The following is a 12,242-nucleotide window of genomic DNA, read 5'->3' as shown; positions in this document are numbered from 1 at the left end:
AGTCATTGGGTGAGGGGATGTAAACAGTCTCAGATAAATTATAATGTAGTTCAGGAGACATAAAGTAGTGCCTACATGAGACTACTTGCAACAAGGTTTCAAGATGATTTTGAGTTGTAAAACTATTTTTATAAAATAAAACATTTTATAAAAAGGGGCAACTCAATCTAAAACAATCTAGATCAATAAATAGCATAAATTAAAGATAGGAAAAATGTATATATTTGATTTCAAGCTGCCCTCTTGAAATGTATAAGATGATTTTTTTCCAGTATGTGAAACATGACATGCAACTTGCAGAGGTTTGATTCTCGAGCTTGAGGATTTTTATATAATAATTTAATGCTCTGTATTTTTTGACCTGTTTGTTGAAGTTACTTTGTAAGCAAACTATATTAGACTTAAATTATCATTTCAATATGAGTATTTTATATGCATATTTAACAAAACGATGGAGCCTTGTTGTGTGTTTGTTGTCTTTTGGTTCCCTTATTGTTAGCCCTCTGGTGGCCAAAGTTAGTAGTGCATAGTTTTGGCACTTAATGAGCCCGTAAGTCAGGTAAACAAGTGTACTTGATGGGCATCTGTGCATGTTTTCCCCCACGGTGATCAAATCTGCTTTTTACTGTTTTATTCATTTCTTCCTTTCTGCTGAATGACCTTGCTATATATTTCCAATTGTTTGATGTGAGTTCCTATTCTATTTTTATGATGCTTTCTAAATCCTAGGCCTATTTCATCCCTGCTGTCTTTTTGGGGGAGGTTAGCTTGTAAACAGTTAAGAGGTGTCATTGTAAACACTCCTCTGTTTGTGTACACTGATTTCCCAAGAGATGTCGCTCCTCATCATCGTCTGACTGTCTCCTTTGCACATGCGCTCACCGCTGCATTGTGAAAACGGTCTCGGTGTCAGCTTGCTTGTGCACGCTCATCCATGTATGTCAAGCCGAGTCGTCTGGAAAAGCAGACATACTGGGAGAGCAAACTGTCAAGGCCGATCAGACCTGACTGTTTCTCTGTGTGTCTCCTGCTGTCTGACCTAATATAGCACCGAAGTGACAACCTCACCCCTGGTTCGAACCACCTCAATAATCCAATTCCTAAAATGTCATCCACCATCCAGGCCCAGCAGAAGATGTCTTATAAAAACATAAAGCTCAGAATGCAGCCGGCTGCTGAAGGTTGAGACGAGTCCCAGGCAACTTTGACTTGACATTTCCCGTTTTGCTTCATCTGATTCGTTGAGATTTTCAGCACTTAGTTATTCCTTCAGCGATTTTAAAGTTCACTTATTTGCTTGCAAGTTGCTTTGCTGCAGTCACACTGCGTAAGACAGGAGTTTAGGTATGAAAATGGCAGGAAAGGTTTTAAAGATGTGGGGCCTGTTTATTGACAGATGTCATGCAGAAATGATGAGCTAAGCCAGTGGGAGGAGGAGGCTGACTCGAGGATTTTCTATTCTCTCCCTTCCTTCTTCCTTTTCTTTCCCAGGCCTAACAAATCTTGCATGATCGGAAGTTTTGCGAACAAATTCCTGATTGATAGGATATTTGTACACTTAACAGATAAAACCGTATGAGGTTAGGTATCATGGACTACACTAGTAACTCCAATATGTCAAGCACAAAAGAGCACAGAAGGACACTAGAGTGACCTTCTGTTGTAGAAAAGGCACATCTGCCTGATTGTGATTTCCCAGAGGGCTTGTTTCTAAGGAAATCTGCACAGTGACATTGTTAGAGATAAGGAAGCTGAAAATCAGGACTCATTGGTAGAGAGAACATCCTTTATTCAATACCACCTGCTATACCTGGCCTTTTATTGCTAACTGAATAGGGCTAGCTATGAGGGAAAGTGTAGACTCAAGAGAAAGAGCCTCCTTGTGCATCAGATTCCACAGACATTTTATTTCCAGATTTATTTCGTCTGTAGCTTTTGATTTAAAAAAGGTTTTGAACCTTTTGAAGTTTTTAGTATACATATATATATATATATATATATATATATATATATATATATATATATATATATTTTACCACCATTTGTGTTCTAGTTTCTTATTAGGAACTGCTGATTAGGATTTCCTTATCTGCCTTTTTGTATAAAAGGTCTTTTAGAGGTACAGTTCCCTGGGGAATGGAAAGCTTCTCAGACTTATCTGCTTTTGATTTTGCCCAGTATTTGCTTGGCACCAGAAACCGGTTCGCAAAACAGATTAGGGAAATTCATATGTTTATTTTTGTTACTTCCTTCTGGCACACAGATTAAGACACGAAGCTGACTCATAAGATCGTTTGAATTATGTTACATATTTTTTTAACATAACCTCCAGCAAAATAACATATTTTTTTTCCAAGCAAGTCAGAAAGTCCGATCTTTTCATCTGGAAAAATTGCCTCTGAGTAGAGAAATGACTTTACACCAGAGATAATCATCCTGTCATTTGTTTGAGTAGTTCAAATCAGTTTAAGGGGGTTGGGTAGGGTGTCCTTGGGAACACAGCCATTTCCAAGGACTGTTTGTGTTGTTACTCCTTGTGTCCCTGGCTGTTGGAGGACTTGCGTGTGCATTTGAGCAGGTCAGGTCAAGTTACTTCTGTGCTGTACTACTCTTCTTTATCATCAGTGTTATATTGATATATAAGAAACAAAACATCACGGCAGAATGTGGTTGTTGGGTCTGTGTCATACATTTCTATGGATATAAGTTTACAAAGACGTATGGTGCAGTTGATAAATGACTTGTGCTGTGAGATTGTAAACTGTGTGCACAAATTAAATGAGATCAAACCTCTGGCTTTAACTATTGTCATCACAAAAAGACACGTTGTATATTATCTGCTGTGTACCAAGCAGCAGTTCAGCAAACTTGTGAAGATACAGGAATATATAATCAAAAAGAACTGAGCTTATGTTTCCCTCAAGATTTTTGCAAATACCAAAAATATAGCATAACAGCAGGTTTTTAAAATAAATAATTGGTGTCCTTTACATTTTGAAGTAAAAGTCTTAGTAGCCTTAGTAGCTTCTCAGTCTTCCATGTCATGGTATTCTGGCGTTGAAGGCAAATACACTTCTTTTTTAGATTTCACTACTCACCCAAAAGGCTCCTTCACTTCTAAAAAACTGATGAAAATACCCAAATATTTAGACTCTAGCAGTATTAAACTACGGGTGTCACTCAGCTTTAGAACTGAAGAAGCCTTTTGAACGACATGTGAAATGTATTTAAGAATCCAAGGAGGAACTCCAGCTGCCTAACCCTACCCCAAGGGAAACACACTGTCCTTCAACAAGACAACTTATAATTGCATAAGGTTAAAATTGCAGAGCTGCGTAAGGACTTAAGGACCATGTACAGGATTATGCCTCAGGAACAGAGTGTAACTCCTGTGTTTTCTCTTCGCTTATTTTTGTGTTCATTTGTGACCTTTAACTTTTAGGTTTTGACTTTTATATCTTTAGTTTTATTTCAGTCTGAGTACCACCAAACTACTTCGTTATATCCCAGAAACAGTTGTGGTTTGGGTTACAGTAGAGCTTTTTACAACATTAACCACATTAGAAGATTCTCCTTCATTTTCTGGGTTAACAGGATGACTCGTCCATACAGTTAATGACACATGAGACAATTTGACTAGAAATGTTTTTGTCAACCATCACAAACAAATGTAATTCATGAGAAAATCTGTTTGTTGTTGAGTAGGATGGGTTTTTTTTTTTACATGCTCAGTATTTTTTACAACACAGTATGCTCTGTGTTGGTTCAAAGATACTATAATATCTGAATCCAACATTAATATAGCAGCAAGCAGCTATTTGCTCATTAGATATTTAATGGAGCATCTTTCACAGAAAATGATGTCACACTGTTCTGTTTTTTTGCTGTTTTACGTTTTTATGGCCGACTCATCCATATGTGCATGTTAGTGGATCGGAGTTAATGTGAGTACCTGGAAATGTGTTGGCATTCACCAAATTTATAAAGATACTAAGGTTGACCTCTTACAGCACATTTGGAAAGTAAAACGGCAAAGCTTAGTGTGAGAGTTTCTGCTGTTGTTTTGTTATTCTCCTCTGCTCTCTGTTCCATCCTAGGGATGTATTATGAAACCAGATTATTGGCTTAGAGGGCTATGTTGAGCTTAAGTCAGAGTTTCCTGTGTCACGAAAGTAGCTTTCCTTTTATCTGACTATATCACTGCGGTAACTTATGCTGAACATGTGTTTAAATCTAAAAACAGCTGGAAAACCTTTTCGCAGATTCTTCCATTTACAGCATGTTTTAATTGCAACATATATTATCCACTGGGGCAATATATTTTATATAAGCATCATCATAGGAGTTTGCATGTATTAATTTAATGAAGCAGAAAATGGATAGCTATCATTATTCCTAATTCTAATCTGCCGCTAATTCTCTTTTACACTGCTAGAGTTGCAGAACACAACACACCAAAATCACCTGTTCAAGCAACAAAATGCCCAAAACTTCGCTTTGACAACAAACTAAAGCAATTTCTACGTGTCCTTAGGCTCAAACATTAGGCTATGGTACAGTAACATGTAATGTTTCAGAGCTCTAATGTGCACCTACACCTTAGAAATAAACAGCAGCACAGAGAGCCAAACTTGGCAATAAAGCTGTTAACTTGAATTAGAATGTTTATTTTAGCACTCTGTGCAATAAGGTGCAAGATTAACAATTTTCTGCAGCATTAATCTTATCATCATCATCTGATAATGTCTGATTGGAGCAGGCTGCGCTCACAGGGATTGTTTCATGTGGAAGAGTCACATGACCTTGCAAAGGGCCCATGGTTTTTGTGAGCCTGAAGCAGAAAGCCCGGCTTAACAGACAAAGTCGTTAGCTACCGTTCTGTTAACCACGTTCTCCAGCTGTTGTTTTAAGTTTTGTTGAGCAAGCTAACACAGAGAAATCCTGGCTGAGCTGAACTTTGTTTGTAGTGTACCCCTTTAGTGTGGAAGTAGAGGAAAGGCAAGGTTGGAGTTAAGAAGTGCAGTGAAAATACTTCTCAACAAGCATGATTTATGATGTCAATAATAGTAATCTAAAAGGAAACAACCTGATACTTGACAAGAACAAACAAACAAAAAAACATCTCCCTACTTCATTTGCAACTCACAAAAAAGGGCAAGGGCTAATAGCTGTTGTTTTTTTTGAGTGACAAATGAAGTAGGGAGGTGTGGCTCACACTGGCTCACAGGAGTGCTCTAAGGAAACATCCAGCTCTGAATGTTGCATACGTACATCACCTGAAAGACTATGTTATTATTATAATTAGGTCATATTTACTGTTTACTCTGCATCTAACCGGGACACTTAAGCACAAAGAGTTTCATTTCAGGAGAGAATAACAACTTGAATAAGCTTACATCTCATAGCAGCTTTATTCCCCCACCCTCTAATATAACCTCATTACCCACTTAAAATGCTGTATAATTATCGAACCACATCACAATCATAGTCACAGTAGGGTTCTGTAGAGGTATACTGCAGAGATATCATTATAGCGGTGGAAAGTTTCCTCAAAGTTGAGTTGCACTTGGCACTCCTACTTTGCCTCGCAAACAAATTATGTGCTTGATTAAACAGTCAATTTGTTTAAGAGTGATGGGAGGCAGGGTTTAACATATCCAAAAACAGCACGAGAACACTCCGACATTGTGCCGCGGGAACTCTGATGAAGGATTTCTGATAGACTTTGATTCTCAGATTTTGGATTTAATATTATATCATAACAACTGATTATTACAAGACACCACATGGGAGACTAGGACTATTGTGGAGGTTCGCACCATTATAATATATTTCTTTGCAGTCCTCCATAACAGTCCCAGTTTCTCATGTGGCCGCTTGGGAAAATTCATTGCCCGCTTCTGTTTTACCAGTTAACACAGCTGATGAAGTAAAACATTTGACATAATTCACCACTGAACACACTGAACTGTATTATATATTTAATATTAATATCTATGTAGACAGTCTGTTGGAGATATGCCTTCAGTCATTCGTTCAGTGCTGTACTTCTTACAGCTCAGTGCTGTTTACAGTTCCTGCCCGCCCTCCTGTTCTACCCCCCTGAGGTCGACCACCACTAATTAAATCGCAACCTGTGGGAGACATACTTGTTATGCATAAATAAGAATTAAGAGCAGCCATCTTGCCTGCTGGACACCTCAGACGTGTAACTGATGTGAAACGCTTCTGTGATTAAACCTTTAGCTAGCCTTTTAGGTCACTAGCAGGTCACACGTTGCCTCCCACACACATCATACAGATTACATTCTTAGCTGCTTGCAGGGCATACTTTGCTAAGCATGGTGATACACATTTAAATTATAAGAAGTTTAATTTTTTGTTGTATAAATAGAAATATTAATAGAATAATGAAACCTGCATCAGGAATAATGAGCATCCTGTGGGATTTTCAGGATTCACTTAGCTCTGGGATTATTTGATTTTATGTCTCAAAGGATTTTGGATTATTATCAAACTCTTCTTGGTTGAAAAATAGCTGAAAGTGAGATTGGAAGAGAGAGGGCATGGAAGATGAGGACATTTTTTAGCGCAGCAGCAATTCTCAGAGGATATGATATGGGGGTAGGAGAGCAGTGACCACAGGCCATTTCAGCGGCTAATGGGATGGGAATCTATTGCAGTTTGGGTCAGTTACAGGGTATTTACTGATTTACTGAGGATGCTAAAGCAGAAAAGATGCAGTCAATTTAAAAACAACTATCACTGTCCACAGCAGATTTTTTTTTTTTTAAAAAAAGCTCTTTGTGGATTTCTTTGTCAGTATTTGGTGTTCAATTATGTCTCAAGCTGTCATTGTAAATGCATATGCCCTTCATCTGATTGAAATCTGATCGAATAATCTGTGTTAACTTCATGGTAATCAGATTTTAAGCGGGACATTTAAGCAGTATCTGCTCTTATCGGATAATTCGCAACAAAGCTGTCACATTTCACGTTTTCATTTTTTTAAAACCTACACCTCAGGTCACTGGGACCTTTAAAAAAGAACCAGATTTTATTCACTTAAGCGTTAAGAAGAGAAAGAGACATTAGTGTCACAGTTCAAAAAAACATCTCAGCAGATTATTGGTAATCTGGACATTTTTCAAAGTTTGTATTAATGATATAATAGACTTCGCTCTTTTCTCTTTTTTTAACCCAAGAAGCTTTTCGAGTTGAGAGGATTATTTGTTTTTATCACAATACACAGCTCTTAATGGTTCACAGTGTGACGAATGTGCTGTAATCCTTTATTATCTCTTCATGTCTGACACACACACACACGCGCACACCGTTTGGTAGTTCAGGTTTACACTTTGAAAAGCTAAGTAAAGGAACAATAGATTGACACTCCTCTGCATTAAAGTATTATTTAGCAGGGATTTATCTGTCTATTGGTGACATTAGTCGGAGGTCTGCTGGGAACTGTGGATGTCAGCTAAGTGACGGAAACGCACATGTATCTGGGGATTAAATGAGACTCATTACAGTAATTAAAAACCTTTCCACACATGTTTTCTCATCCTGCACAATGAGTGTTGGGGGAGGCTACGATGTCTGCTCATCTCTGGGTGCTTAATGTTGAACACAATCACCTTGTTCAAGTCCTATGATAATGAACATGAATGTGCATGTGGGTGGGGTTTTTTTCATGTGTGGCTTACGTTGGTTGCCACAGCAACAGCCCGAGCAGGCTTGTGAGGCAGTGTGGGGATTGAAGACAACCCCCTTTACCCTAACAATCTACGCTTTCTCTTTTTGACTGCAGACTTCAGTAGTTCTCAGTTGAATGGGGGGGGGGGGGGGGGGGGGGGGTGTCTCCTTCTTTGGAAGGGGGATAAGGGAGATTGTAAGTGGTATTGGTTGGGGGGTTGGTGGGTGTTAGTGTCGAGTTTAGGTTTTGGAGTATCGGGTTGTGTGTGAGAGCTGCAGAGCGGACAAAGAGGGTGGAGATGGAGGAAGTGGCAACTAAAGCGTGCACGTGTGTGTGTGACTGGGTGGGAGGAGGGAGAGTGAGGGAGGAGAATCAGAGAGGATGCTCACTGGGAGTGTGCGATAGTCTAAAGAGCTGAGCGTGAGGCCAGCAGGTGAACGACTGATGAGAATCAGCGAGTGATCGGGCTGGAGCTGGAGAATTAAGAATAAAAAGAGCGAGAGAGTGAGAGAGAGAAAAGTACGAGGGAGAGAGAAGCTTAACTCTGGAAGGAGCGTGGACGGTGAGTTATCCGTCCGAGTGCTGGTCACTGGCTTGACTTCCCGGGGAGCGCCAAGTGTACAGCTGCCACACCACTGTGTGAGTAAGTTTCCTGCTCTGCTCCATGCAGGACATCAGTTTGCTCAGATGACACACAGAGGGACTTCTTCACACGGCTGATTTTTGTGCTGCATTGCCAACCAGCTGGGGTGTGTTATGTAATTTGTTGTGGTGTTGGGATAAGGCTGTGGCTTTATGCTGCAAACTGATCCGCAGGACGGCTTATGTGGTAGTCCTACATAGAACCGAGCAGGTGTCTGTGAGCAGCAACATGTTATTTGTGCTGCCCCACATGCTTATGATGAAGGACAAGTTTGTACTGGACATTTGTTGGACTTTACCCTTGTGCATGTTTTTGTGATACTTTTCTGGAGTGGTGTATGCATATTATAAATTCCCAGTACACTGTCTTTTGTAGAATAATAATGTGTGCACAATATGACTCCTATAGGGAGACATATGTTTCTAGTATTACCTAGATTTTAAACTGTTGTAAACCATTCATTCATTTTGCATAATTAAATATGTGTGTCTTTTGTGTGTGTGTGTGTGTGTGTGTGTGTGTGTGTGTGTGTGTGTGTGTGTGTGTGTGTGTGTCCTGACGATCTATTGAGCATTAGTTCTAATTAAGAGTTCAGGACAGCTGATGCCTTTTCCTATATTGTTCTCCCTTGGGAGAGCTCTTCGTGTGAGCCTGTTGAGAAAGAGCTTAGAAATATTCCAGTTTCATTTGCTGCAGGACTTTTCTTGATTGAAGACTCACTTGTTGTGTAATAGCAGGGCGGCAGCAGGGTGTACTAATGATTCATGCTCTGTTTTCTTCACCTAAATTTGAATGTGAGTGCTCTCAGGGCATGTGAAACCCGATTTCCATCTCAGCCAGTGTCCCTCTTGAGCAGCTCCGACCTCAGCATCGACCATCCGCTGCAGCTCCATACATTCACTCAGATAACTGAATACTTTGTCAGCACAGTCAGCCACATTATCTCTTTGAGAAATAACTATTTTTTTAAAGAGCGTTCCATTTTGTCCCCTGGAGTTGTTGAGGGTGTAGAGTAATACTTCTCTGCTTGCGGAGTGTCGTGCCTTTCGGCTGCTGGGGTACGCCGCACCCTGAACATATTTCATCGTAGCTGCCGTATCCTACTTTAATAATCGCCGGCAGACATACACATAATTCATGATATTATCGCTGATTCGTGATCAGTTCAGATGTTCTTCTGTGATGATTAATCGCTGTATGCATATGAAAGCGACTGAAATAAATTGCAGAAATTAAAAGGATGCTGTGGAAACTGACCAGTTGTCGATGTCAATACAGCACCATATTCATCAGAGGTATTGATCAGTCATCATGCTGAGAGAAAACTGTTCTGGTAGAGATATTGAGTTTAGAACAAAAGATGTGTCACATTAGTATTGTTCAGTGTGTCGTTCGTCTGGATTAGAGATCTTTTGTTTTGATAAATGTGAAAGTATTGGTCTTGTTCCCTGAGACCCCTGAGGTGTCTGTGAGGTACATTGTGTGGTAAAAGAAAAGGTGAAATCTTTTGGAAGTTATTGTTTCTTATACCATAAACAGCAAAGAAATCATGGGGTTTGTGTCAGATGTAACTTAGCTATAAAATTTGATACTGTTCAACGGATTTAAACCTTGATGACTATGACGCTGCAGATCAAACAAACCAGTTGGAAAACAGGATTTTGAAATTTAATATCAATAAAAAACTGATGTATTATTACTTTGCGATGTAAATTAGACCTTATTTTGTTGTCAGGTTGGAATGTGCTTCACTTAAAGAGCAATGTAACAGTAACCTAATTTCAAAAAGGTGACTTTACACCACTACAAGTACCTCGTACACTCCATACGACTTTTTTTTTTCTTGCCTAAAGAGATCAACAACATTTCCTGAGGCATTACCTTTTGTTGTGCTCTTGCTTGATCTCAAGCTGGGCGACCTTTTCTGACTGAATGTTCTCTTCCATCTGTCTGATTTTAGGAAACAAGATGGGAGTGACCCCCGAATTTCTGCAACTCTAGAGCCCCAGCTGCTCCATCCTAAGCTCCCATTCACCGCCTCACCATTTCAAAAGGTAGGACTGGGGAAATTGAGTTTGCACTTTGACCGCTGACCTATATTAAAGACCTCTGTGTGACCCCCTCATTCTTTGATCTTTTTAACGTGTCTCAGCTGATCTTGTCTCCACACTTGCTCAGTGTTCTATCTGTATTTAATCTCTTGTGATGTATTAGACCCAGTTTCATGGCGTGTTACTTTGATTTCTGTCCTTGCTTTCTTTTGTGTAACTTGTGGTATTAAAGCACACAGAGCTCTGTGTCTGGATGATTATGTTTGACTGATTCAATTAATAGAAATCTATTTTTAGAAGGAAATTGTCAGCCGGATGCTGACCATTTTAAAATTGAAGCCTAACAAGCCTGATTCCATCAGAGCAAACAAATCAAAGTCTGAATGAGTCATTTTTAAATCAAAACACTAGCTTCTTCATGCCCATCATCATCCGTGAGGTGTAACCTAATTGGAATGTCAATTATGCATGATAACACTGAGTGGGGCTCAATTATTACACAGTTGTTTTATGCTTTCCTGAGCCTTGCTTATTTTCCTCTGGGTTTTCATTAGGCTAAGCTTCAGTGTGAAGATTTGTGCTCTTCCATTTCTTTAATGCCTGCGGTTTATTAGCTGTCATGTCATTTTCAGATTCACCACATTCAGCTTGCCTCCTGTTCACTAAAGCATTTTTTTTGCCTTCATGAGTCAGCTATACTAGAACTAATATTCTTTCTTTCAGCAAAAATGGTTTGAGGAAACACTAAATTGCTGTTATTGAAGGTGTAGGAAAAAGGGCCAAAAGTGAAAATGAAATAGGAGGAAATAATTTCAATAAATCTGTTTTGACTGTCACGTCCGTAGCAAATCTATTTTGCTGTCAGAATCTTTATGCTTACCTTTAGCACTTCTGTGATTGATGTGAAAACCTGGCAGAGATATTTTGGGATCTTAGAAACTGAATAGCTCCTAGCTCCTCGGTGATTAAACGACAGGAACAGTGTCACTCGTGTCGGATTGCTTTCAAAAGATCCCTCACACTTTGGAACGGGCTTACAGTTCTCACAATCTGCCTTCATCTGGGGAAAGCAGGGAGAGTAGGAAGAGAAAGGGATTAAGAATTCAGGAATTCAGAGATTGGATTGCTGAAACCATCATTCCTTATTTTTGCAGCATGCACCATCTGTAGGTAAAACAGACTTACCAGTAACAGTTAGTCAAACATTTTGTTTGACACTTAGACATTTAAGAATAGCAACTCTTGTTTATGTCATTTTCCCCTTTTTGCACATTTTAATTGAGGAAAAAGTAGAAAAAGGGAAAGCATGGAAAGAGTTTTAGGGACAGCGTGGTAATGTGGTGTGCTGTAGTACAACAAGGGCTCAGTGGAGCAAGACTCCGAGGAGTGTATCACTTTAATTAGAGCCCTGCGAAAAGCAGGTCAATCTCCAATTAACCCCATCAGCTCTATGGCCATTGCCTGATTCAAACGGAACTGTCCTATTAATAATCTTGCAGATTTCTTAGAGATGTAATGCAAAACTCAAAAAGTGATCATTTTCAAATTTTGGTGGCAGAAATGGCAGAGATAAAAAAAACAAAAAACAAAACTAACTGAAACATCCTACTCACCAGAACCGTAGCGCTTAAAGAAATAAGTGTATTAGTATACCAAAACCAAGAGTTGAAATAATCATGAAGTGTTGTCCACTGCTCTTGGAAAGGGTTGCGTGAGTAATTGTGGGTGAGCTTTCTAATGAAAACATGTTTCTTGTCATTTACAACCTTTTTTTACTGATTTGTTACAGCAGTCAGGGTGACTTATTACAGAGCTCTGTAAATTTGAGATGTCAGGAAATATCTTTAATGGC

The 12,242-nt window shown here is 39.3% G+C and overlaps 1 protein-coding gene across 12 annotated transcripts in view; it reads left to right on the top strand.

The window, feature by feature from the left end:
* rap1gapa (RAP1 GTPase activating protein a) overlaps positions 1 to 12,242 on the top strand; it is a 53,004-nt gene that overhangs the window by 23,304 nt on the left and 17,458 nt on the right. For 8 of the 12 annotated variants that reach the window (XM_035909162.2, XM_087833350.1, XM_035909160.2 and 5 more), the window contains one exon: positions 10,300 to 10,393. Coding sequence is in view for 6 of the 12 variants with exons in the window: in XM_035909160.2 (XP_035765053.1) it covers positions 10,300 to 10,393 (94 nt within the window). In the remaining 6 variants the exon portion in view is untranslated. Of the gene's footprint in view, positions 1 to 7,967; positions 8,340 to 10,299; positions 10,394 to 12,242 lie in introns of those variants that run through there. The other 4 variants (XM_087833352.1, XM_087833347.1, XM_087833348.1 and 1 more) reach the window with 3 other exon arrangements.

The sequence above is a fragment of the Neolamprologus brichardi genome, chromosome 20, assembly GCF_056152115.1.
Source record: "Neolamprologus brichardi isolate AB-2024 chromosome 20, ASM5615211v1, whole genome shotgun sequence".
In the NCBI taxonomy this organism is placed as follows: domain Eukaryota; kingdom Metazoa; phylum Chordata; class Actinopteri; order Cichliformes; family Cichlidae; genus Neolamprologus; species Neolamprologus brichardi.
The sequence above is the reverse complement of the archived record's forward strand: the minus strand, read 5'-3'. Positions and strand labels throughout refer to the sequence as shown.